Here is a 27999-nt window from a genome sequence, read left to right on the forward strand (position 1 = left end):
CATTATCTATTTAGCTATCCTTATTCCAATCATGTACTGTCTGGGTAGGCAGCTTTATAATGACTTTTCAAAAATAATAATATTAGTCCTCCAAGTTTGTTCTTTTGAAAGAGTGCTTTGGCTATTTCAGGTCTTTTGATTTTTCCACATATATTTTAGAATAAAAACGTCAATTTCCACAAAAGAGCTTCCAAGGACTTTCATAGGAATTGGAACCACAGAGCAATTGAAGAATGAACATTATAACATTACTAAGTCTTCTGATTCATGAACATGGGATATCTCTTTCCACATGTGTTGGCTTCCTTTCACTTTCCTCAACAATGCTTTTTCAGTCTTGCACATCTTTTCATAAATTTATTTCATGTTTTTGATGTTATTGGGAATATCATTTAAATTTTTTTTCCATTTAAAAATTTTATCTTCTAGTTATCCATTGCCACTACATAGAGTTACAAGTGATTTTTGTATATTGACATTGTATATTGAGACTTTGCTATGTTCACTTATTGATTAATTCCAGTAGTTTTTTTCTCATTATACATATTTTTTAAGGATTTTATTTATTCATGAGAGACACAGAGAGAGAGAGATAGAGAGAGAGAGAGAGAGAGAGAGAGAGAGAGAGAGAGGCAGAGACATAGGCAGGGGGAGAAACAGGCTCCATGCAGGAAGCCTGATGTGGGACTTGATCCCAGGACTCCAGGATCACACCCTGAGCCAAAGGCAGATGCTTAATCACTGAGCTACCCAGGCATCCCTCATTATACATATTTTAAATTCTTCTTACGTGCATAATTCTATCACATTTGATAAAGAAAGTTCTACATTTTTCTTTCCAATCTTTATGTGTTTCTATTTCTTACCTTTAATATCTTGCCTAGGAGGGAACCCTGGGTGGCGCAGCGGTTTAGCGCCTGTCTTTGGCCCAGGGCGCGATCCTGGAGACCCGGGATCGAATCCCACGTCGGGCTCCCGGTGCATGGAGCCTGCTTCTCCCTCTGCCTGTGTCTCTGCCTCTCTCTCTCTCTCTGTGTGACTATCATAAATAAATAAAAATTTAAAAAAAAAGATTAAAAAAAATATCTTGCCTAGGATACCCAGTGTAATGACAAATAGAAGCAGTCAGACTATTTTCAGTCTTAGAGTGAAAGTGTTCAGTCTTTTATCATTCAATCTGATGTTAGCTCTGGATTTTTAAAATATATGCTTCTTTGCAGATATAGAAGGTTTTCTTCTAATATCAGTTTTCTGAAAGTTTTGCCATTTAATTGATGAAGTGGTTCATTAATAGAAGTCAACACCTAAATTCTTTTTTGCCTAAAAAGGAATAGTTTTACTATAACTAAAAATATTTGCACTTAGGGTGTAATGTTATTTAAATATTTTAAAGAGTTACTGAGTATTATTTCTAGTATTCCAGATAGTCCCTTCAATTTTGTAGAGCCCCTTATCCTTCTTTCTAAATACACTAATATATTATTCCATTAGCTCCTCTACTATCTTATGAGGAGTAGCACTGGTGTGATACCACTTGGCAAATTATTCCTACAATTTACATGACTTCCCTAAAGATGTAGGCCAGGCCAGACTAAACTGAGTCTTGACTCTGTGTTTCTCCTTATCTTGTGTAATCTTCTCCATTTCACATCATGCAGCCTGCCATAATTTTGGAAGGATTACCAGAGACTTAAGTAACAATGCTGACTTTGAATATTAAATTTGATTAATTGTCTGCTCATTTATAGAAATAAATTAGATGAGAGTAAGTAGAAAACAGAATCTGTATAAAATAGGTAAGAGCTAATGTGAATATGGTGAGCAAGAACTATTAAGGTAATGGATAGGCACCCTTTCAATACCTGCAAAGTTTCTGAAGGACTCTAAAAATATTGGCTACTATCAAATAACAATTTTATTCAGTTCTTTAATAACAAGGTATGACTGGGAAAATAAAATGCTCCAAGAGGAGATTATTATATGAATAAAGGGACACAGGGTCCCTTAATAAAAAACAACAACCAACCAACCAGCCAACAGCTCTCCCCAACAGCACAGACTATAGCAACCTTTTGTGGAGGATTTGGGACCAGGAGTAGGGTCCTTACAAAGTGTACAGATAACTAAGAATGGAGCAAAGGAGTCAAAAAGAAGTCAAACAGAGTCAAGAAGAAGTAACTAGAACCTCATGATGAGCTGCTTGTGCCAGAATTCTGTGTCTGTGGTGATGGATATAGGGATGGGCAAAGATATAGTTTCAAGTATTTCAGTTCTTTAAGGAGCTTCTCAGGATTCTGTTGGAGAGTGAACAATGAAACCATAAATATTAATGTGAAACTGAATGTGAACTAGCCAAAAGAACTTACATATGCAGCCTGTATATTCTTGAAATGTGGCCAAACCCAAAGGTCTCTTTTTTTGCTGTTTTCTTAGAATGGATGTGATTTCAAAATGCTTTGGCCATCATCATACTAAAATCAAGTGGTATACAGCTAATGAGATAATCAATTAGGAGGTTTTATTTTTTCCTTTAAGTTCATTCATCAATGTCCTGCAGCTATTTGTTATAATCTAACTTTCTTCTGGATGTCAGATTATTTGAACATGCTGTCAGACATGTTATATAAGTCATCAAAATCTACGGCTAGTTTGGGAAATAAAATAATTTTTAAAATTAACCAATTTTTGTATCCAACTGGATTTATAGATAAAGTTTTCTAAAAGTACAGAGTTGTTATATGATCATAGAGATTAAAATTTGTGGAAACAAATTGGGATTGTACATGTTTCTAGCTTAATATTTTAATGGAAAAATATTGAGGCTATCTCCAAGTTGCTAATTACTTCTCAGGAGTCTTCTCAGAATGGAGTATGTGGCCCAGGATGTCACATATCTGAGCCACACACACTGGCAAGTTTGTAGAGCCAGAGAGGGCACAAATGCAGCTGCTCGGAACTATCCAATTATAAGTGGAGTGAGCTAGGGAGGAAAATGCAGTGCAATCATGGCAATTGTGTGGAAGAGTTAACACATTATCACATGGGCTCAGAGTATCAGCAAGTGACCAGTGAGGCCATGGCAAGAGCAGAACCATCTAGATTGCTGAAAGCCAGTGGCCTGGATGAGAATGGATTTGATAAACTGAATGGCAGGCTGCTCTTCTGTAGAGAATGCTGGGATTTGGCAGCATAATGAATTGTGTATGTAATGTTGAGAGCTGAGTAGGTGCCTCTACGACCAGACACAGAAAGTACAGAACATGTAGCAGAAATATTAACATCTGTTTCTACTCCTATCAGTGACTTGAGGCTTCTTTGTGCATCACTGCTTGGCGCACCAGGTAATGAGTAGGATAATGTAATGTGAATGTGGGTGTTGATAAATCCACCAGTTATAGAAATATCTAGTATTTCCCCATTCTGATGCTGGAATATGTGATCTTAAAAAAAATCTATGTGCGTGGGATTGAATGCATCTAAATTTTCTTCTGGGCTACAAGTTGTGGTCTTTCTTATCTTTTTTTCTCTATCCCTTGCGGGTAATCGATAGTAGTATTACTTTAGGTTCCTATAGAACCTATCACTCCATATGTATGACTCTGTTCAGTCACAGTCATCCTGGGAGGTGGGCAGGATGGGCAGAAATGAGGACATTGGATTCAGTTTTTACTGAAGCTGGTCAGAGGAGAGATAGAGGGACCCAGAAAAGTTGGAAGCCTGACTCCAAATGCAGAACCTGACCTTTTCCCTGGTGATGCCACACGGGCTCAGATCTACTGTCCCATCCTGTCCCCATCCTTCACAACTGCACTGGAGGCTTCCACTCACTTTCTAATTCTGCAGGAACAGGGCCCTCATTTATCACTAAGGCTCTTTTCCCACCTCTTTAATTAAAAAAAAGTCTATTCAACCCAATCATCAATTCTAAATAACATCTCAACTTTTCTTTTTTCCATGGCATATTTCCCAAATGAGGACTTCTTTGGGCAGTTTCTCTTGGATAAATTCAGTGACTTATGGTGCATTATACCTTCTTTGGCCCCTTCGGTGGTTTCACATTAGAGCTCCTTCTATTCATTTTTTTCTTTTTTCAATCTGTCCTCCTTCATACATTAACTCCTCAACATTTAGAGTAAGAGAAAATTATAGTGTTAAAGCTGTTCTGAATAGGAAAGAAAACTGAAATATTTGCATCTAATATATTAAATTGGATATTATACTTTGAGTTTTGTATGTGTTATTCTATTTTCTTGCTGAATTATTTTCCAGAATCCCAAAATTTATTTTTCTACGTTGACGGCCATTATTTGGAATGGATTCAATCTAACTTCTGATAATGTCCTTATTTTAAAACTCCTGCTTTGGTGGCCTCTGTGACCTGATGGGTCCAGCTGGTTATGAGCATTGCCACCTCCATGTCATGCTTTAGGGCATTCAGCTGATCACACCATTCCTCAGACCAGGCTCTCCTTCGAGTTTCCTTGTTTCCATCCTCATTGCTCTGTTCCTCCCAGAAGAGCTCCTTTTGCCCCATGTCTTTTCTAATGCTTTGTGGGACTTCATTGACATGTTTCTGAACCTTCCTCAAGACCTGTCTTTTTTGGACCTGTGTTCCTTCCTGTGTGTCTCAGTGATTGAAAGCTTCTAGAATTGTGCTGAAATATGACTTATATTGCTTTGCTCACCATTTACCTCTACTTGCAAGTGCTTAATGTCCCTTATGGAACAAGAGTGACTATGCCATCTTCTTGTGGCCCCAGCATGAGCTGATGTGGAACCAGTGGTCAGGCTCCCTGGGGCTGAGGTTATCTTGGTTGGGGGGGGCACTTTCCAATGTGGAAATCATGCTTCTGTTTAGCCTCTGTTCCCAAAGGCTGCCGTAGTTTGTCTAAAGATCTTCTTTCTCCATGATGGCCCTCGCTAACAGGAAACAGAGCTGTATTTCCCTAAGGTTGAATTCCCCACGTGGAACCAGATTTACCAAATAAAATTGTTTCAGTTAATATTTCTAGCCAACCAAGATGTTTATACAAACAAGCACAAAATTTCTTCTGACTCAGCTATAATATCTTCTATATTTTATAACATTCCTGGCAAATTTTAAGATATTGTTGATTGAATCAACCTTATTTTGCTTATAATGAATCAGAAAATATGAAATAAAATACTCAAAAGGCACATTTCAAGAATTTCCCAGAACCATTTCTATAGATACAGTATGTCCTTGGATGGAGCATGAAAAGTATTTTGTGCCCAGATAATCACACCATAAATTCTGTTCACTAATAAAATTTCCAAAAAGGAACCAAATGGATGTTTCAGTGAGCAGTGCATTTTCCAGGGGTGCCTGATGGAAAAGCAGTCCTCAGCACTGGCTGATTCCCCTGAGCATGTAAGTCCATCTGGTCATGGGCTCACTACTCTGCAGGTTTCTGAAAAGCAACACCTAGTTGCTTCTAAGATGTGGTTCACCTCCGTTTTCCTTGGTGACTTCTCATGATCTCTGCTGACCTACTGGACAACACAGCAAGAAATCAAATCACTGTCATTTTCTTCTTGACAATTTCCAAGTTGGAGTCAGAGTGAAAGCTTCTCTATGTAAACCATGTGATGCATAGTTGGATTTTATTTATGTGTTTGTGTATTTGCTAAGCAAAATCTAGAGTATATAGAATAAGGACTTAAAAGGAACAAATTAAAAATTTTAAAAAAATCAGGTGGTGGTGTTATAAGAAATGCAGTGGCCGTTAATTGTTTTTGTGTATTAGAGATGAATTAAATATTTAGAGGTCGCCTGCATGGGCTGTCTTGCCAGCACCTGGATCAGTGCCTGACACAGAGATGCTCTTCAACCAGAGTGTGTTGGACGCACGGATCATTAGAGTGTTACTTCTGAAATCAAAACCAAATGCCAGCCCTAATGTCGGACTGTTCCAGGATCCGAACGTTGTTGTTTAAAATTCTTAACTTACAGACAAAAAAAAAAAAAAAAAAATCTGATTCTGGGTAAGTAAAGCCACAGGGAATTTATTGGAAATACTTGGAGGCCTCGCAGAGTGGAGGGCAACTCAGGCAGCTGCTCCCCAGCTTCCTGGAGTGGGTTCTTGTGGTCTGGACAGCCCCAGAGACCATACACCAGCCTCCTGAACATTCACATGCCACGCAGACAGCCCCCAAGTGGGCACGGCCAGACCCAGTTCAGGACTCTGCAGCCTGGCCTCAGGGTGCAGCGGCTGTCCTGTACCGGGCTGTGTACTGGCCACTGGCCATTGGCATGGCTCCCTACACCAGGGTTTCTGCACCGTGACTAGAGCACTCCTGCTAGGAGAGGGAGGTGTGCTGTACACACGAGGGCCAATTTCTTCCATCTCTCTCTTATCCAGGAAAATAATTTTGGCACCTACTGTGACGATCTGGACAGATAGGGTGATTACTTAAGCTTCTACCTCTCATCTGCTGTTTCAGGAAGCTGTGTTCAGCCTCGGAGGCCATGTAGGGAAAACACTTTTCTAGTAGGAAAATGGAGAAGGATCTAAAAAGGTACATTTCTGCATTTCTCTAGTACATCTACAGAGATGCATGTGGTTTTATTTATTTTTTAACAGTATTCTAATGCAATCACGTGGCAGCTGTTTTTTTTTTTAAGATTTTATTTATTTATTCATGAGAGACACAGAGAGAGGCAGAGACATAGGCAGAGGGAGAAGCAGGCTCCGTGCAGGGAGCCCGATGTGGGACTCGATTTTGGAACTCCTGGAACCACTGAGCCACTCAGGAATCCCTGCATGTGGTTTTAAAAACATTTAATAGCACCTGGTAATGTCAGTAAGAGACCAATCACAAAATCCCATAGATGTTACCCTCATGCAGTAGATGGAGTGTCCAGAGAAGCTAAAATCTAGATAGTTTTCTGTTCATATCATAACCGTGGTTTATTATCTAAAAAGAAATTTATGAGTGTCTGTTATATGCCAGGCATTCTTTTAGCATTGGGAAAATAGTGGAAATAATAGCTAACATTTATGAAACATGGCCTGTATGGTCTGTATGTCACACTTTGCATGTCTAACTTTCGTCCTTGTGGCGGGCGTGACGCAGGTGTGGGTCCTCCGCAGCAGTGCGGCTCTGCCTGCAGCCTTCTGGCGTGGGAGCACACTCTTCCCAGCTTCTCGGTGGTTTCCACCTGTTTGATGTCACATTTACAGTCATAAAATCCCTGTATGTTGTAATATGGAAAATCACTTTATAAGCAGAAAAGTACTATAGAGATTTTTATATCAAATATATTTGCTCAGTGCATTTTTTTTTCTTTTGCTTTCTAAGGAGAAATGTGAAAGCAAAAGAATGTCATTTCTAGATGCCGCACGACAGCTCAGGGTGTGACCGTGAACACAGGCTCCAGTCTCTGTGGCTCCTCCTTAAAATGCGTGAGGACAGAGATTTAACTTGTCAGTGTTAATGTTCATTGAAGTATATTTAGGCTGGAGGATCCAGAAGAGGAATTTTTGTGCTGAGTATTTCTATAGTATATTTTAAATTATGTGTGACTTTGTAGTGAAGGATAAAGTGTTTTCCATGTTTTACTCTATTTAACTCAAATTCAGTGTCGTCTGAGGACCACTGAGTAGACAAGACTCACTTTGTTGTGATGCTGGAGTGTGATTACGCCATGAGACGGGCTTACTTTTAGACCTGTCTTTTTTTTTTTTTTCTCCAAATATTTATTTATATTCCAGTTGGTTAACATATGGTGTTGTATCAGTGCCAGGTGTACAATATAGTGACTCAACACTTCCTACATCACCCACTGCTCATCACGACAGGTGCTTTCCTTCATCCCCATCACCTGTTTCCCCCACCCCCTCCCACTCTGCTCTGGTGACCAGCAGTGTGTTCTCTGTAGCTGAGAGTCTGTTTCTTGGTTTGCCTCTCTCTCTCTTTTCCCCCCTTTGTTCATTTATTTTGTTTCTTAAACTCTACACGTGACTTTGACCATATATTTGTCTTTTTCTGACTGATTTCATTTAGCATAATACCCTCTACTTCCATCCACATCATTGCAAATGGAGCAAAAAGATTTCATTCTTTTTTATGGCTGAATAATATTCGACTGTATATATGGACCACATCTTCTTTATCCATTCATCCGTTGATGGACACTTAGGCTGTCTCCATAGTTTGCTATTATAGACAGTGCTGCTGTAAACGTCGGGGCACAAGTCTCCTTGAATTAGTGATTTCATGTTCTTCGGGTTAATAGCTAGAAGTGCAATTCCTGGGTTGTAGGGTAGCTCTATATTTAACTTTTTGAGGACCCTCCATAGTGTTTTCCAGATGGCTTATTTAAATCACTGTTGCACAGATGGTGTGAGACTTCCATCTGCCCGGAGGCAGGGTGGAGCAGCAGACCCTGTGCTTCTGAGTTCTGGGTCAGCCCCTCCTAACTGCGGGGTCTTCCCCACATGACTAGTGTGTTCCTCTGTCTTCTCATCTACCAAGTGGTTAAATGAGAAAACCCATGAAATGAATGAGGGCAGTTCTAGCAGGTGGAAAGCTCTAAATAGCAGCTGTTGTGTGACACAAGTGTTAGATGCTAATGCTGTTAGATTGTGTCTCTCTCACTGTTAATACCACGTGTCTCCACTGTCATTTCGAGCGTTCACGGCATCCTCACCTCTGTCACTGGGGGCGACATACACACCTTGTGGCTGTTTCGGCCGCAGGGGCCTGGGCTCACTATCTGCTGAGATGGGGTCCCACTGTGCTCAGAAACAAGCCAGGCACATAGGCTGTCACTCCCCACGCTTCAGCATCATCTTAAATAAAAGTTGGTGACGAAACTGAAAGAAGTGGAAAATGATTCCAGGTCTTGCACTGATTGCCAAAGAACGCTTGAGGATGTTTACCAATGGCCTCTGTGCTCACAACCGAGACTGAAACCCCGATGAGGCTGATGTGGTTGTCCCGACTGCGTTTAACAGGAATGACCGCATGGGTAGCTCGGGCCCACCGAGCCGTGATGCCCTCCCTATCGCTTTGCCCTCCTTTCCACATGTCCCACTGCTTTCTGGTCACACCCTCAGGGCCTCTACGTGTGACTGCCTATGTGCTGCATGCTCACACCTCCCATATTTCCTCCCTGTAGTGTCCTCGTGTGACCAGGAGCAGCAGTCAGCCCTGGAAGAGGCCAGGCAGCCCAAGAATGACAACGTGGTGATCCCCGAGTGTGCCCATGGAGGCCTCTACAAACCGGTGCAGTGCCACCCCTCCACTGGCTACTGCTGGTGTGTCCTGGTGGACACTGGACGTCCCATCCCTGGCACATCCACCAGGTAAGGCTGTTCCTGTGGGCCAAGGGAGGTGCAGGGCAGGGGATGGGGAAGGCTGGACCCCTGGGGGTGCCACTAACGTGGAGGCTCAGCCCTCAGACCTCACTGTGCTGCTGGACAGTGCTGGCCACACGCTCACGTCCCCGTGCCGGGATGCCTACACCCTGCAGGCTCTGGCCGTTGGAAGCTGGAGGAAACTGTCTCTCTGATGGCCACCAGGAGCTGCCTGTGTGAGTGCCTGTAGGAGAGGTGCAGGCTGATGTCTTTAGGCAGTGTTTGCTCCTGTCATGATTCATACAGGCTGGCACGTGACCACTGGCTCTGAACCCCGCATGGTGGGTGCTCAGAAGGTGCCCATATCAACTGCAGCCTCCTTATGCTTCTGGTTTTAGCAAAGGGAGCCAAGCATTTCACAAGCTGAAAGAACCGATCGCCAAAATTGGCTTTCTACAGCATAAAAATAAAGATGGTGTGCTAGAGGCAAGAGCAACAATCGCTGTGCAAGGTCTGAGATACAAAAAATGTATCCACTCCTATTTTGTGTGAGTTTGGGCAAAGCACACAGCTACATAATCACACCTGAACCACTCATGGAATTTATAAAACCTTAATGAAGATGTCTTTGCAGTACTTTGTTATATGAATTGATCCTTGAATTTTCATAGATTGATATAAAAATGATTTGCAAATGTACAAAAATATTATCTCTTAAAAGTTATCAAATTTAACCCCTGGTTTCATCTCTAGCACCTACGCATGAGCATTTTGACACTTCCTAAATTATTTCCCCCAATTTTTAAAGTGTGAGACTTTTAGAGGAGGAAACACTCCTCTAAACAGTAGGTTCCAGGCAGCGAAGTCCATCCAGGTAACCAGCGAATAAATGTCTTGTCAACATGAAGTCCACCCACACCTGGTCCCCCATCTGGCTCATTCAATAAAACCAGGCTCCTCGGGGTCCCTGCTTTGAGATTGGAATGACACAGTGGGATTACAGCTGGTCCTTGGTGGCTGGCGTGCCCCCATGGAGGGTTGGCCTGCCTTCTGTGCAATGCACGGCACAGAGTAGACTCCAGACGAGGGTATCAGTCCAGAGACGGAGTCTCGGCGTCTGCAGGGATGCTAATGGAGATCATTTCACACAAGGGTGCTCTGCACGGCTTGAAGAGAACATAAATCTTTTTAAGATTTTGGTGTGAGACAAACAGACAAACAGTGTATGTTCTCATTCATTTGGGGAATATAAATAATAGTGAAAGGGAATAGAAGGGAAGGGAGAAGAAATGTGTGGGAAATATCAGAAAGGGAGACAGAACATAAAGACTCCTAACTCTGGGAGATGAACTAGGGGTGGTGGAAGGGGAGGAGGGCGGGGGGTGGGGGTGAATGGGTGATGGGCACTGAGGGGGACACTTGACGGGATGAGCACTGGGTGTTATTCTGTATGTTGGTAAATTGAACACCAATAAAAATTAATTTATATAAAAAAATCAACCAGGGAAATTAAAAAAAAAAGATTTTGGTGTGAGAAATGTGTTTAGGTTCCTGTGCACAGATGTATAGGGAGTATTGTTTTCTAAGAAATCTTTCTTAGGAAGCAGTATTTCTACCTTTAAAACCCTGCCTTGCTTACTATGTATTTAGGTTGAGCATTTGTTCCCCAGAAGGGAGCTTGGTTCCTGCCCTGCTGGCCCCTCGGCTGCACCTCCAGGTGTTGCTGGCAGATGCTTTCTTCAAACTAGCTGACAAAAAACCCCAGGCTGTCAAAACCAGAACTCCTCAAACTGGCCCTTAAATGAGGAGATCAGTGTTTATGATGTTATCCCTAAAGAACCTGTATACATTTTTATTACAACCAGACAAGAAACATAGTAACCCCTCTTCCTTCCCATCTGTCCTGATTTCTTTCTGCCCAGACTTTACACTGTCTTCACAAGCCCCAGGAAGAAGAGCATCACATTCTCATCTTCCTGAAATCTGCCTACAGGAGAGAATAACTCACTCTTAGAGCTTTGAATTTCAAGAAACAATATTAGATTAAACCCAGTTAGGAAGACCCCTTAGACTACTGCTGCATTTTGTCCCATCTATTCATCCATCCATCTGTCCATCTGTCCATCCATCCTTCCATCCATTCATCCGTCCATCCTTCCATCTCTGTCCATCGATCGATCCATCCTTCTGTCCATCCATTCATCCATCTACCCTTCTGTCCATCTGTTCATCTGTCCATCCACCCAGCCATCTGTCTATCCATCCATTCATCCATCCATCCTTATGTCCATCTGTCCATCCTTCTTTCCATCCATCCTTCCATTCATCAATCCATGCATGCATGCATCCATCCATCCTTATATCTATCTATCCATCCATCTGTCCATCTGTCCATCCATTCATCCATCTGTCCATCCATCATCCATCCTTCCATCCATCCATCCTTCCACCCATGCATCCTTTCATCTATTCATACGTTCATCCTTCCATCTGCCCTTCCTTCCATCCATCCATCCATCCATCCATCTGTCCGTCTGTCCATCCATCCATCCATCCATCCTTCCATCCATCCTTCCAATGATGACAATCCCTTATTATTCTAGGGATTGAGGAAAGAGTGTTGACCAACATAGCAGGGCTCATGCCTCAGGGGCTTCTCTCCTGCTTGGGGAATGTCAAGGAAGGAGCAAGTGGCACCACTTCCCAATGCAGCAAAAGGGAAGTCCTCACATCCTGCCAGCCTCAAAACTTAAAACTTGCACACCTCAAAGGCGAAGGGAGGTTCAGATTATCTCAGCAGTTCGAGGACATACTTTAATAAGCCATGTTTTGCTTCTCCCTGGTCTGCCATCTCCGACCTACCGGCTGGCTCTGTAACTCATCCCTGACAGTGTTTCTAGAAGCATCATTCACCATAGCTGGTGCTTCCTTCTGACAGCAAGGACAGCCTTCCCCACAGACCCTCAGGCGGCCTGCCTCCCTTGAGTCAGCCACACTGTCATGCTCAGGCCAGGCCTACTGCTCATGGAGGAAGGGCCATCGTGGTTCCCATCTCTTGAAATCAGGCCTGGGACAGGGCTGTCCCCACCTCTGTCCCCTCACTGTTGTGCACACTGTTCTGGGGGTTGGAGATGTACAGGCAACAAAATGGACAAAAATCCATGCTTCCCTGGAGCTTATGGTCCAATGGAAGGAAACAGACTATGGGCAAAGCACATCAGTAGATGTGCCAAATGTAAGTAATTATGCTGGTGAATGACAAGTGCTGTGGAGGAAAACAAACCAGAATAGGGAGAAGGAGTGCTGGGGAGGCCCAACTTGCATTCTACAGAAAGCTGACATTGGAGTCGAGTCCTGAAGATGCTCAGGTGGGGATGCAGGTGGGGGCAAGCTGATGGACGTCTGTGGGAGCACAGCCCAGACAGAGGCAGTGAGTGCTGCCCCACACAGGGGAGGTCCCTGAGCCAGAAGACCGTTATTTTGGCTCAAAGGTAGGGTGTATCAATTAGGAACTTTTTCACTTCTGATAGTGGCAAATCTGACAAGTACACATAAACAAGGGACTATGTTACCTTGGGTAAGAATTACAGAGAACAAGAAAGCTCATTTCAGTTGACACTGTGGTTTGGTGATGTCATCAGGGACACAGCTGTCTTTGCCCTTGGACAGACTCTTCTCATGGTCGCAGGATGGCTGCAGAGATCCAGGCATCTCATCCAGACACCACAGTGCTCAGAGAATACACAGCCCATCTCTCTCTGTCTTAGGAAGCCAAATGACCTTCCCTACAAGTCCCCTAGCAAATTTAATATGTGGATTATTGGGCAGAACTGGATCATATGACCATGGCTAAACCCAGTACTGGCAAGATAAATGGAATTGGTTTAAATTGATCTTTTGGGAGGCATGGATATTGGGAAATCAGTCAAAATTAGAAACATTCAGGGATATCTGATAAGCTGCTGGCCAGCTTCACCAGCCCACACCTACATTGGTTCTCTGTTTAAATACCCTCTGTTGCATTATTCCTACTTTCTTATACTTTTCTGAGATAAGCAGTTCTTCCAGGGAGATACTTTATAGTTTTGCTTTATATTTGGAGAGATGGTTCAGGTTTTTTCCCCCAATTATCCTATTTATATTCACTGATGGGAAAGAACAATTTAAAAATCCAACACAGAAAGAAGCCATAAATATAAAGCACGTTGTCATTATAAGCCAGTTCCCTTTTGCTCTTGTTGCCAGGCAAGATCATTAAAACGCACAGACTTTGCTGTGGGCTGTGCTGAGGACGACAAATGTACACTGTTTGCCTGCCAGGGTCAATGGCAGCTTCCTTCTTCTTTTTTTTTAATAATAAATTTATTTTTTATTGGTGTTCACTTTGCCAACATACAGAATAACACCCAGTGCTCATCCCCGTCAAGTGCCCCCCTCAGTGCCCATCACCCATTCACCCCCACCCCCCGCCCTCCTCCCCTTCCACCACCCCTAGTTCGTTTCCCAGAGTTAGGAGTCTTTATGTTCTGTCTCCCTTTCTGATATTTCCCACACATTTCTTCTCCCTTCCCTTATATTCCCTTTCACTATTATTTATATTCCACAAATGAATGAGAACATATAGTGTTTGTCCTTCTCCGATTGACTTACTTCACTCAGCATAATACCCTCCAGTTCCATCCACGTTGAAGCAAATGGTGGGTATTTGTCGTTTCTAATGGCTGAGGAATATTCCATTGTATACATAGACCACATCTTCTTTATCCATTCATCTTTCGATGGACACCAAGGCTCCTTCCACAGTTTGGCTATTGTGGACATTACTGCTATAAACATCGGGGTGCAGGTGTCCCGGCATTTCATTGCATCTGTATCTTTGGGGTAAGGTCAAGAACAAGACAGGGATGTCCACTCTCACCACTGCTATTCAACCTAGTACTGGAAGTCCTAGCCTCAGCAATCAGACAACAAAAAGACATTAAAGGCATTCAAATTGGCAAAGAAGAAGTCAAACTCTTCCTCTTCGCCGATGACACGGCAGCTTCCTTCTAACATGGAGCTGCTAGCTGTCACGATCATCTGTAGAATCATCAGTTGGACCAGATGCACAAGTCCATCTTGATTCTCTCGCTTTTTTGTGTCAAAGTTGACATGTTGGCCACAGTGTGCAGATTCCCTTCGGGCTGGAGCCCAGGCACCTGCATGGTCAAGTAGGATCCAGTCGGAGAGGGGCAGGTTCCAGCCCGGCTACCATTTAGCAGGACGAGAGCTGATGTGGGCTAGCAGATCAAGCATGGAACAGGCTGATGGCAGCTACATTATCTCCCAGAATGGAGCGATTTCCATTTCACGTTCGTGATGGCTGGTGAAGGTTCACCATCTGCCATTAGACTTCCACTTCCAACTGCTCTCACCTCCCACTAGGACTGCCCAGGTCCCCTGACGCCAGAGCCTGTCTCTCTCGGCGGGATGCATGTGGCTACGTGAGCACGAAACCCCATTTCTCCCTGGCCGGAAGCCTGGTACTGATGGGCACACAGGCAGTCAAGAGATATTCATTCTTTTCATACAAATAAGTTCAACACTATTGAAAAGAATGTGATGGATATTGACACTGAGTTTGGATTTTTTTTATTGGCATTAATCCTACTTCTTGAGATGGCCATTTCTGCAAGGTAAGGCATTCCCCAGTATTCTTTAAAATTAGAGACAGAATGCTGTCATTTAAATATGCATTTTTATATCAGCATAGTGCTGGGATTCTTAAGGCATCCCCAGGTCAAATTTGGAACAAACCCGGAATGACCAGTGTAACTCGTGTTCAGGTTGCTGCAAAGGTAAAGATTCACAGCAAGGATTAGAAAGGACCCGCTCTCATCACCCACGTGAAGGACGGGGCATGGACTCCTAGCCCTTGGGTGGCTCCACACGGAGTTCGTGTTACCAGTTCGGCGTCTAACCCAGTGGAGCAGCCCGTGGCTTCCCTGAGCCACCCCCTCTGATATTTCTGCAAACGGGGTGTCCCCGGGAATGGCCCGGCTCTTGGGTTTCCCCCAGGAGTCCTGTCCTCATCCGTCAGGAGCTGGGACACCTGCTGGTCCTTTCACAGCTCCCATTTCACGGTACAAGTTCCAACCTCTTCCAACCCCAGGGACACTGACCCAGAGCCTGAGATGAAGACCTCAGTGGTGAAAGCACGTGTAGGTGAGAACAGGAGTGGTCCCTCGGTGAGCTGGCTGCGTCACACATTTCCTCTTGGTGCATGTTGGGCTCCCATCTACCTGTCCCAGCCCCAGGCAGGAGAGGGTCACGGGGTGACCTCCCTCCAACTCCCGGTTGGGGAGTGGGTCCCCGCAGCCCTGCTCACGTGCCCATGACTCTGCTTCCTCTGCACTGCTTCAGTCTGCACTGAATCCCACCACGTTTCAAAAGAACATGAGTTGATGCCTATTGGTGAGAACGTGATGGCTTAACTACTTGCTGGAGTGTCAGGGACTCTAATTTCAAAAACATCATTTCAGAAAGATGCGTTAGGTTTGTGGGAGTGCATGTTAGGTTCTCTGGCATCAAAGAGGCCACTCAGGGTGGGGGGGCTCGACGTCTCAGCTGCATCTCAGCTGCTCCAGGTAGGCTGTGCAGGGACTGGTCACCAGGGAAGGACACTTCCAGTGTGTCCCTCGGGGAGACAGTTCTTGTCCTCTTGTTTCCTATGGTAGGAAGACAAAACATAAGGAAAAATAAGAATTGGAAATGATCCCTATGAAGTAAATGTGAGCTCCCATCCCTCTCTTAGGAAGTGAGGAGGGAAGGAGGTGGGGTTACAATGCAAGGCGAGGAGCCAACAGAACCTTGTTCACTTCTGGAAACCAGCCGGCCTTCAGTCCGGAACGTTCCACCTCACCCCTCCCTCTGGTGCACATTGTCCCTGCTGTCAGACAACGTGAGGGGCTGGGAGCAGCAGTGTCCCCACTGTGCGGGGGCGGTTCTCCCTGGGATCCAGGTCCCTCCATCTGTGGTACCCAGTGCCCAGACCACAGGCATTCCTGAATTGCCGCTGAGTACCCGCACCAGCTGTTCCCCTCGGCCTGCATCTGAAGCCCGTCAGGGACAGGTGCCCTGGGTCCTGTCAGCTCTCATGGGGGAACGGCACCCACACCTTGTGCTTGGATGTCAGGACACACCTGTCAGACTTCACGGTCTGTTCACTTGATGTGTGGCGGCATGTAGCACTTTCCCCTCCCTCCCTCCCTCCCTTCTTCCTTCCTTCCTCCCTGCCTCCCTTCCTTCTTTCCTCCTTCTTCCTTCTTTCCTTCCTCTCTTTTCTCCTTCCTTCCTTCCTTCCTTCCTTCCTTCCTTCCTTCCTTCCATCCTTCCTCCCTTCATTCCTTCCTTCGTCCTTCCTTCCTTCCTTCCTTCCTTCCTTCCTTCCTTCCTTCCTTCTTTCCTTCCTTTAACACAGGGACAACGTTTTGTAGCTTCATAAATCAGAATAAGATTTAGTTGGTCTTTCAGTAACAGGTAAATCTAAACTTCTGAGGTTCCTTCTGAGACATCTTTCCGGGCCACACCCGCTGGCCTCCCTTACCCAGGGGCACTTGGCCCTCCTCTCCTCCGCTCTCCTCCTCTGGGCCACGTCGGATCCTGGAGGCGAGGACGTGGTGGTGCTCGGTGGCCACTAGTGATGGACGGGCAGAGCCTTATGCGGGGTGCCCCTTCCTACTGACCGTGAAGAATAAGCTTACCATAGTAAATTGTCACAAAGGTCATAAAAGGTCACAAGTCTGAAGAGGTCGCTGCAGCTGATACACTGTGGGCTGAGGGCGGGCACCATTGCAGGAGCACCTGATAAACAGAAGAAGGCATCTTCTTCCAGGCGTCACCCCGTTTCCTTTCTTGCCCTCCTCGTAGGTACGAACAGCCGAAATGTGACAACACAGCCAGGGCTCACCCAACCAAAACCAGGGATCTATACAAGGGCCGCCAGCTCCAAGGTGAGTAGAAGGGAAGGATTGCTTGAAGCGCACCCACCACAGCTCCGAGCTTGTTTGCAGGTCTAGGATGAGAAAGAATGTCTCCTGCTCTGTTCCCTGTGGCCAAGGGCCTTTGGGCAGTCGACCAGTGAGCCTCCTCCCAGGGCTCTGAGCTCAGCAGACGCGCGGGCACCCCAGGGAGCACGCTCACGGCACGTGCAGGTCGTGTCACCTGTGACCGCTACCCTGGAGCTGCCAAGCCTAAGAGCCAGCATTTCAGAGAAGCAAACTATGCCCCCTAAAATCAGATCTTCTAAACCAAAAGGATCCTTTAATTCCTTTACCTAAAAGAAAGCAGTAATTCAAATGTCATTTTCTGGCATTCCTTTTGGATTGAATCAATAGTTCAAGGAGCCGAAGTCCAGGTTTTAACAAAACATGAGCTCAGTCTTTGTATCAAGTGAGTTTAATTACAAAGAAGTATTCCAAATTAAACAGAGGCAGCGAGTTTAATCTTATAATTATTAAAAGTACGTTCACAAGAAAATATTTTATGGATGTTGTCTTTCATCAAAAAAGCACATAAGTGTTTATGATACACCAAAAATGATTATTTCAACAGTTAAACCTAAAGCCTCTGGTGGACCCCACGTCCCTCCAGGAATTTACATGGGATTAAGAGTGGCGGCATCGAGTGTGGGGGCCCGGCCAGCAAGGTTCCCACAATTGGTTCATCTCGTGAGATCAAGGAGTTTAGAGACAGAGCTCTGACATCATGGGGTGAATTTGATGGCATCCGTAAGATGCTTCAAAGCTAGTCACTATTTCATTTTGGTTCCCTCTCTCTCTCTCTTTCTTTTTCTTTTAAATATCTCCAGATTGTGTGTGTTTTTAGCCAATGCCCCAGAGACCGTGAAAATCATTCTCTAACGTCCTTAGCTCAGAGCACATGTTTGATCTTGGTCTTACACCAAGTTCGGATAAATTCCGCTTGGAGAAGTGTGGCTCTTGCTCTATTTGCATTAGTCTCGATAAAGAGGGTTTTAAATTCTAAGACATTTTCCTCTTTATGAACAAAGATAGAAATGACTAGGGTTTCACTCAGACACGTCTCTATCGTTCAGCAACACTGGGAATGAAAGTAGCTAAGACAGAGGAAGAGGAAGAGCAGGATGAAGGCAACTCTCCTACCTGAAGACGACTCTACCCGTCACCTTCGGTGTTTCTGGGGTGTTCACAAGAGGGGCCATCTCCCAGCTCCCAATCTCCTGTGACGTCCTTTCGATGCAGGCTCACGGGGTCTATGGGAGATGTGATTTTTGTGACTCTGTGTGGTCGACGTGCTCTGTGTTTCATGGACCGTTCTCCTTCCTGCCTCTTGGGATGGGGAGAGAGGGAAGGAGAGGTCATGTAGGTGCAACCACAAGCACCACACGAATTCCTAGTTGAGCACCGTTTGTATACATGATGTCTTACCCTGAGAAGGAGCTCAGTGCGAAGCCGAATTGCTCCCTGATGTTCTTGGACCAGACGGGAGTTCTCTCCCTCCGTCATCTGGTGGAGTCTCTTCCCTCTGAAGTCAGACTTTAACACTGGTGGATGAGATTTTTCTTCACAGGAAGTAATGAATCTAACAGGTGCGTGGTGCACGGAGAGCCCTCCGTGAATGTTTGCCGTTTGTAGCTGGTCTTAATCTGTTGCATGAACGTCAAACAGTCCATTTTTTGCTAGGGGTCCAACACTCTTGACGTTTTCTTTTTGGACAATACAAAACTGTATTACTTCCAAGTCAAGCTCTGTGAGTTTTGCATTGTGACATCCAGTCCATTTATTAACATCCAGAATAGCTTCTCGGTTTGTTAGTAAAAGGTGCTATGACAGGAGACAATCCTGTTTCCTCCTGTTGGTGGTGTCCTTGCCGGGAGGCTCTTTACATGGTTAGACCCAACCCGTTAAATATGAGACCTGGTTCTTGATATAAGGGTGGGAATGGTCGTTGGCTCATGGGAGCGGCTGCTCATCCAGTTGAGAAACACGAGTGGTGTCTTGTGGGCTGGTCGGGCTGTCAGAGGTGAGGTCCGGTGGGCCAGGGAACACGTGGTGAGGAGGCACGACCCCAGCTGGAGAGTCTGCCCCTCGGTCCCTGCGGGAGGAGGATTATTCAGCTGTCCCTGCCGAGGTGCCCCTCCTCTCCCATCCCTTAAATAAAAACCAGAGTCTCCAGGCACACAAGCCACTTTTTTGCAAACCGTATAATTGGTATAGCTTGGTACCGTTCATGACCACTTCATCATTTTGATTTTTTGAAGATAGTTATCCTTATTAGGAAAGAAACAAGTAGGTCTTGAAGCGAGTCCAGGACAGAGACTGTTGGTGGTGGGGAGGAGGAGGCAGCCCGGTGGGCACACACTCAAGCCACACTTAGGCCGAAGCGTTTTCTTCTTAGAAGGTACAGTTTTCATCTTCAGCAGCTTTCTCAGTCCCGGCCAGTGAGGGCCCTTTACTTTCCAAGCCAAGCTGATACCTGTCTCATGAGTGGCCCCCTGGTTTGGAGGGTTCGTTGGCTGTCAGATGCCTTGCCCGCCCTCCATGGGGTGGTTAGGACACTGCTCAGCCCTCACGAGATGACAGCCAGCGTCTTACTGTGGGGGGCATCAGCATCCCCCCAACAGGTCCCCTTTGAGAATGGGGTCATGATTTGGGCTCTTTGATTCCATGAGTTTCCCTACAAGACCCGCCATGTGTCCTGACAGAGGTAAATTCCCAGGATGGTAGGAATTTTGAACAAAGACATTGAAGCACTGCCTTTCCTGTCTATAAGTTTGCTGTGGTTCATTCTGTCCTGGTAAGCTCCAGCCTTCCCGTGGCCCCCTTGGGCCTCCTGGGGTCCAGCCTGCCTGTGTCCCCCTTGGGCCCCTGGGGTCCAGCCTACCCGTGTTCCCCTCAGGCCCCCCGAGGTCCAGCCTCTGCCCGTGACTCTGGGCCTCCCAAGGCCTCTCACCTCTGTGGGAGAGCAGTGGCGAGCTGCAGGTTTTTCCATTCCCTTGGGGTCTCCCCATTCTTGTGTGGCCGCCAGGACTCAGCTTCTTAGGGAACCTGTCCCGGGCTCCTGTCTGCTGGACAGGGTTCACGGTATGTGTTCACGTGGCATCTGGGGTACACGGACTGTGTGCTGGTGTCGCTTACCCTCATGTCCTCCAAGAGGTGGCCTCGAGCCGTCCGGGACCCCACCAGCTGGCATGGAGCTCGCAGGAGGCACTCCCATGCTGAAAAGAGCTTGTCAATGAAGGACACTAGGCCATGTTTCTTTTCATACACAAAGCCTCTTGGCTGCTCTGTCCTGAGGGATATTGTGGAATTAGCCCAGCAGGTGGTTTTGCTGATTGGAAGGTGTGCGGTGTGAATGTCTGATACCTGGGGTGTAACGTGGGGGGAGGATGGCCCGATGGATAGAATCCATTATTCTGGCTGGACCCCTGAGTCCTGGCCACCTGGTAAAGGGAAGAGCATACCTTCTGCTCCTGCGAGCATGAGGAGATACACAGACCCACCCCGTGCCCCCTGAGACCCCCAGAGGTTATGCCTGCACCGGCTGCAGGGACAAGATGCAGGTAAAGCAGAGGTGAACAGAGGTGTAGCACCTGCCAGCGATGGGGGTCCCTCCCTTCAAAGACCTCCAAGAGCAGGGGAAGCCACAATACAGGGTCTTTTCAAGTCTACAGAGACAAAAATCTCCTTTCTTAAAGTCCCCAGTGATTGCAGGTATAATGGAATCTCGGATTCCGTTAGAGACCTTAAAAGCACCCTGCCTGCATTTTTTGAGTAATATTTTTTTAAAGATTTTTTAAAAATTTATTTATTTATTCATGAGAGACAGGGAGAGAGGCAGAGACACAGGCACAGGGAGAAGCAGGCTGCATGCAGGGAACCCAATGAAGGACTCGATCCTGGGCCTCTGGGATCACGCACTGAGCCTAAGGCAGATGCTCAACCGCTGAGCCCCCAGACATCCCTCAAGCAATATTTTAGCCCTACTCTATTTTTTTTTAATTATGATTTTCTAAAGTAGCATAAAATGATCCTTACCTTGCCTTGTGCATAGCACAAGATATTTTTCAAAAGGTAATTAGACCCTCTAGATCTACACTTGTTACAAATGACAAGACATCATCCTTTTTATGGTTGGGGAATATTCCACTGTGTGTGTGTGTGTGTGTGTGTGTGTGTGTGTGTGTGTGTTTGAGTGCACACATGTGCACACATGCACACGTACCTCTTCTTCACCTATTTGTCTGTGGATGAACACAGGCTGCTTCCATGTCTTGGCTATTGTAGATAATGTGGCAATAAAATAGGGGTGCAGGTATCTTTTCAAATTAGTGTTTTAGTGTTTTCATTTTGTTTGAGTAAATCCCTAGTAGTGCAATTGCTGGGTCATAGTTCTGTTAACTTTCTGAGGACCCTCCACACTCTTCTCCTGAGGGGCTGCACCCATTTGCATTCCCACTAGCAGTACACAAGGGTTCCCCTTTCTCTGGATCCTCGCCAAAACTCGAGCATCTTTCCTTGTGTCTGTTGGCTGTCTGTATGTCTTCTTTGGAAAAATGTCTGTTCAGGTCCTTTGCCCACTTTTAATCATATTATTTGTTTCTCTGGTGTTGACTTGTATAAGTTCTTTATATATTTATGATACTGAGTGAAATAAGAGAGACAGAGAATGACAAATACCATATGATTTCACTCATATGTGGAATTGAAGAAACAAGACAAAGAAAAGAAGAGACCAACAGAAAAGAAGACTTGAGCGCAGAGAAGAGTCTGGTCACCGGAGCAGAGGTGAGTGGGGGTGGGTAAAGTAGATAAGAGGATGGAGAGGCACCAACTTCCAGTACCAAATACATAAGCGACGAGGATGAGAAGTACAGCATAGTGAGTGTCGGCAGTAAACCTGTAACAGTTTACAGGACAGATGGTGACGCGCTTACATGGTGAGCTGTGAGGGCCGTGCAGGACTGTGGGATCTCGCTGTTCCATGCGCCTGAAATGAATGCAGTGCCATGTGCTTGTGCCCCATTGACCAGAAAGGCAATTGGACTGTGAGCCTAGCACCTGTACGGGTACTGAGGACCCCCGGAACTCCACAATTTACCCCCTTTTTCCAGAGTGGGCCTCACAGCCTTCAAGGGTCTTCCAAAGATGATATAAGAGGTCAATATTTCACCCATTAAAAACTTCAGCTTCTATGATTTTTGTACCAAATACCGAAGTCATAGACAAGCATCTGCTAAGTTTTAGCTGGAACAAAGCTTTCGTTTTAGATGAAAGCTCTCTACGCCTGCATCCGTGGCTCACTCAGGGTCACCACATGCGCTCTGTGCCCATGGTGGCTCATCTGTCCAGCCCCATCCATGCTCAGCAGCTGCACAGACAGGCGTCCCGCCACCTGCCTGCTAAGAGGCCCGGCCGGGATGGGCAGTGAGCATGCCAGCACTGTGTGTGAGAGACATTCTTGGAAACACGGTGTTTTGCCTTAAAGAGCTGTCTGCTGGCCTTACTGTGAATGATTCATGCTCATCAACTCCACTCAAAGTTTGGGTTTGCATTTCTGGATGTGGCAGGGGACTGAGTAGCAATGCTTGGGAGAGAGATCTGAGCTTCTTTATTTTGTTTTTTGACCAGTGAGCTTGATGATTAAATATGAAATTAAATTTGTAGGTGAATAGGAATACTAAACCTTTAAAAGGAAATTGCATTTTGTAGGATGTGTGATGAATAAATGGGCCCTTAGATCCGGGTTTAGGAGAGGATACAATGAGTAAAAATTCAGTTAAAATCACACATGTAAAAAAAAAAAAAAAATCACACATGTATTTTCCATCCTAAAGCCTTGGTGAGGCAGGAATTTCAGGACAAGGGGGGTGGGTGGTCAAGAGCGTGCAATCATCAGGACACGGCATCTGCAGGGACATCCCAAGATGCTGGTTCCATCTCACAGATGGGTTTCAGGGAATTACCCGCAAGGCACCGATGGACACGGGGACATGTGGCAAATGAGGCCTTTATATAGTTCAGCTTTGCCTGCTACCAGAGAGAAGAGCGTCCCAGTGAAATCTGTTAATCCAAATGGTATAAGGAAGCTATTACTATTAATTTATGTGGAAATATTTTTGAGCGTTCCCAGACCCAAAAACTCACCTGCCTTTGGCTTTTCTGATTGATACCTTAGGACATGTTTTCTAACGGACACACAAAATATGTGTGATAAAGCCCAGAGGTGCCCAGACAAAGCCTGGCACCTGCGGCTGGAGGTAGAGATGCTGCAGTGGCCTCTGGGGCAGGAGCTCGTGCTGGGTGTGCGCTGCCTCCCTGCTGGCTAGCGAGCCTGCTGCAGGCCAACACTGGGCACCAGGGCAGGTGTCTCCTTTCTCTCACCTTGCCCTCTCCAGGTCACCTTCCGTTAGTGAAAATGGCTTTTTTTTTTTAAGATTTTATTTTTTTATCCGACAGAGATAGTGCGAGAGAGAGCACAGGGGCAGAGGGAAGGGAGAAGCAGATCTTCTGCTGAGCAGAGAGCTCCGTGTGGGACTCGATCCCAGGACCCTGAGATCATGACCTGAGCCGAAGGCAGATGCTTCAGCAACGGAGCCACCCAGGCGCCCCTGAAAACAGCTTCTCATGCAGGTGTTTCCTAAAAGCCAAGGGGGTACATCGCACACTTGTGAAAAGCAGGATGCTTGTACCGTTGCTTACGAGGACAGCGGATGGGATGCTGGATGTGGCAGGAGGCATGTGCAAGGCAAGATCTAAACGGTCCTAATTGTGTTACACTTGGCTGAATTCTTTGTGAGATTTTTATTGGGATATTTATTTAGTTCAGTTGATATTTTTTCTCCATTTTAAGAGGACGAGGAGAAGCTGGAGGAGACATGGTGGAAAATTGTGGGAATTACTCATTCACAATAAAACAAGAACAAATAAAGACAAGTTAAAGGAGCAAAGCCTTCTTCTTCTTCCTCCTTTTTTTTTTTTTGGTTTTAGCACGCAGAGGAAAGACTCATAAAGGTCAGCTGGAAATTTGAAGTTACATACAGGGAGGTGTTGGGCACTTTTTCCATTTATTAATACTTCGACAGCTGAGTGTTAAGGCTATTCCTTGGCTGAGCCACAGAACATGAGGAGGGGCTTCCTGGGTGCCAGGCTGCACCCAGGAGCGAATGGAGAGGTCTATGCATGCAAATCTGTACATAAAAATGGAGTTTACAAACTGCAGGAAGGCAGAGAGACCACGTCTTTCATGTGCTTCCAGGTGGACATTTATGAGAACTTGATTTGAAGCCACGTCTGCTCCTGTCCAGAGCCTCACAGCTGCTTGGACGTGCCCCCTCCCCTTCAACGGTGCATTGTCTTGAGTCTCTGGGGCTCTGCGTGGCCTCCTTCCCTGGCCGGGGCTCCAAGTGGCCTCCCCGCAGGGCTTGGATCCCTGGTCCACACCGGCAGCTGCTGGGGGGGCGAGGAAGAGGCCGATCCGCTGAGCGCTGCTGCTGGTGACGCAGGCCCCTTGCTACCAGAAGCCGAAGGGGCACGCACGCACGCACATCCCGGAGGCGAGGCCACTGGGGCCAACCCCACGCCTTCCCCCTCCTCCCCTTGGAGAGCCCATATTCAAGTCTCACCTAATCCTCTGCTCCAGGAAAGGAGGCACACGGGTCTCAAAGCCTACGAGTGACGTAGTGAGGGGCTGCTCTCACACCTGTGTGCACCTGCATCGCTCGAGGCTGGCGTTCACCTGGTGGCCACCCCCTCCTGGCTGCCGGTGACTTCGTGCCACCGGAGATAACACCATCTCGGATCTGATACAGTTAATCCACTCAGGTATTCCTCATCCAAGAAAATGGACAGGTTTCCCTCCCCTGGTTGGCTGGGATGTAACTATTTAGGAGGAAGAATCACACCCATCGATGGTTAAAAAGATAGGTCAGCTTTTTAACATTTTTTTTTTGAAGTTTTAAATTTCTAAAATGCAGTGTCCAAGCTGATTTCTTGCTTCCCAATGCAAGAGCATGATACATATCTTCATTTCAAGACATGAAGGCATTTGCCAAACAGCGGAGCCCCCAGTGTTGGCCTCACCTGGTGCAGGGGGCGCACGCAGACGCCTGGCCCCCCCGACACTGCCGCATCTACGGTTCTTTGAGAAGAAATCTGATCTTAAATAAACTCTCTCAGGCGAGAGGGGAATGCTGTCCGAGATACTAGTATGGTACAATCCAGATCGGTTTGGCCTCTGCTACTTTGCAAGTGGTGGTTCTGCAGAGGAGAGAGGGAATGAGGTTAGATGCCTGGTCATCATGAGAAGGCGTCGGCCAGATTCACTAATGGTGTAAGCAAGCGTTCACAGACAGTTTGAATAACCGAGGAGGACAGACTGTTCTCAAACACCATTCAGTAAGTTAAATCTGTTGTTAAACAACTCTTATTCTATGATAAGCAGTTTGGTCCCAAATCACCACTTTAAAAACCTCCCAAGTGTGGTGTACATTGGAAAATAACGGATTCACTGTTAAGTGGCCTAGAGCTCACTTTTATTACTGTAGGCGTCCCTCGTGGCTCATCTGCATGTATCGGGCCTGTGCCCTGGCCAGATCGAAGCGCCACCAGGACACGGGATCACTTGCATGCCCATTCTCATGGCATGTGGCACATGGCACGGTTCCCACCACCCCAGTGGCTCTGAAAGGGTCCGGGTGCTTCAGGGCTGGGGTCTGCAGTCAGGCTTCTCCCCAGGAACCCGTCCGTTGTACAACTTGGCATCTGCCGCGGTCAGAGACTGCCTCCTGTGACAGGTGCAGCTTTGGTTGGCCGTGTTCAGCACCTCTCGTCGTCCCTGGAGCGGCTGGCCGATGGCCCTGGCTCCCCGCACACCCTTCCCAAGCGCACCGTCGTCTCGTGCCTCCCGTCAGTCTTGCTTCTCACACGGGCTGCATGCTCGGCAAGGCCAGGTCCTGGTGCGCCAGGCGTGCAGGCCTGGAATGAGGAGCTGCGTGTGCTCTGCTCATCCCTCTTCACCAGGGAAGCCACGAGAGGGCCTTCCACCCGCTGTCTCCCTCCCAGCCTGTCCCCGAGTCTTACTGTCCTCACGTGTCCTCACGTTTCCAAGCCCAGAACCCGTCAGAACACCACAACTGCACTGTGCCTTCTCTGTTTTCTATTCTTATTATAACTGAGAAGCCCCTTCTTCATGAGCTTTGTGAGTGAATGTTTGTGGTGTGCCTATGGTGCAGAGGGCCCCGTGCTGCAGGCTGGGGGTGCAGGGATGCTTAGGCCTAGTCTCTGGCTCGGGAGTCAGGATTGCAGTCTTGCTGTCCCTGAACTGATGAGCTTAAGACTGCAACAGGATAAGCAATTAGGAAAATCAAGGAAACAGAGATTGGTGCATGATAAAATTTCCTCTTAATGACTGAAAATGTCCTGGCATCATTCTTAAAAGCTCTGTTCCAGGTTTTGTGCCAACATCAGGAATCCTCCTCTCACACCCCGGGCAGTGCTGCTGGACACAGGTCTCTCTGGGCCATGCCATAGCACCGATGCCGAGCAGGGCTGGGGAATCAGGGTGAAAAATTGCTTCTCTCCCAGAAACCCAAAGGAAATGCACACAGGCACAGACCAACCAAAGCTGGACATCGGCCAGAGCACAGGGTTATTACTTATAGAATGCAGACCCAACTAATGAAAATGGCACGGCTGACGGTAGAAATTGAGTCTAATTCTTCCGGATAACTCAGTTCTCTAAGAATTTCCATGGACCAACCGAGACCACAGCGCTCAAATACACACGCTCTGTGTTGGGCTACTGGGACACTCCCAGATGACCAACGATGGTAGGAAACTTTCAAAACCTCGTTTATAATGAATAACAGCAGGCCATGGAAACTTCTAGAATATTTTCCCTGATAGGATGATTTCATTTTATTCTTAGCTCTCTCCTGACTTGTCAAATCAAGAACAATTTCTTCAGAAAGATCAATGGTTCTCTCTCTGACAGAAAAGGATAAATGGACTGACCTTTGGCCATTAGGCAACTTCCAGAAATCCCTGAGATGAATCTTCTGAAAGTGATTTCCAGCAGATTAGCTTTAGAGTGTTGGGTTCTCAACCCATTTTTTTCTCTGTGCTTTTGTTTATTAAAGTAAGTCGCTTATTTGGAGTGTATGATGGCTTGTTTCCAGGGGGGAATCTGGGGCACCTGTCTCTGCTCAGAGTCGGAAGTCTCAGAATCTGCCTGACGTAGAATGACACTGTTGTCACAAGTTCCTCAAATTCAGGAAGTCCTAGATTTCTGATTTTTTTTTTTTTTTAATCTGAGAAACACACATCATCTGCTGTGAAACACCACTTCTGGTAGCACCATTTGATAGGCCCTTACGAGTCCAGTTGAGGTCAATATTCTATTTAACACTTTGTACTATTAAATAATAATCACTTTTTACTTATACAGGGGTATATTTGTTTATTCAAATACAAGGGAATAGCAATTTTGTCTTTGTAACTTCTCTAATGGAGGAATTATTTTTTGAAGCAAAGAAAGGAATAAAACAGACATCAGACGAATAGATACCTGTGGATATCTTAGTTCCTTGTGACCCTCCCCCTTTTTTTTCCTAGTCATGGCATGTCATTTGTTGACATCACTTTCTATTGCCGAGTGA

The 27999-nt window shown here is 46.1% G+C and overlaps 1 protein-coding gene across 3 annotated transcripts in view; it reads left to right on the forward strand.

The window, feature by feature from the left end:
• SMOC2 (SPARC related modular calcium binding 2) overlaps positions 1-27999 on the forward strand; it is a 161319-nt gene that overhangs the window by 105280 nt on the left and 28040 nt on the right. For all 3 annotated transcript variants that reach the window (XM_041746022.1, XM_041746023.1, XM_041746025.1), the window contains exons 8-9: positions 9146-9332; positions 17232-17314. In XM_041746022.1, the coding sequence (XP_041601956.1) occupies positions 9146-9332; positions 17232-17314 (270 nt within the window). The remainder of the gene's footprint in view (positions 1-9145; positions 9333-17231; positions 17315-27999) is intronic.

The sequence above is a fragment of the Vulpes lagopus genome, chromosome 2 (assembly GCF_018345385.1).
Source record: "Vulpes lagopus strain Blue_001 chromosome 2, ASM1834538v1, whole genome shotgun sequence".
NCBI classification, from domain to species: Eukaryota; Metazoa; Chordata; class Mammalia; order Carnivora; family Canidae; genus Vulpes; species Vulpes lagopus.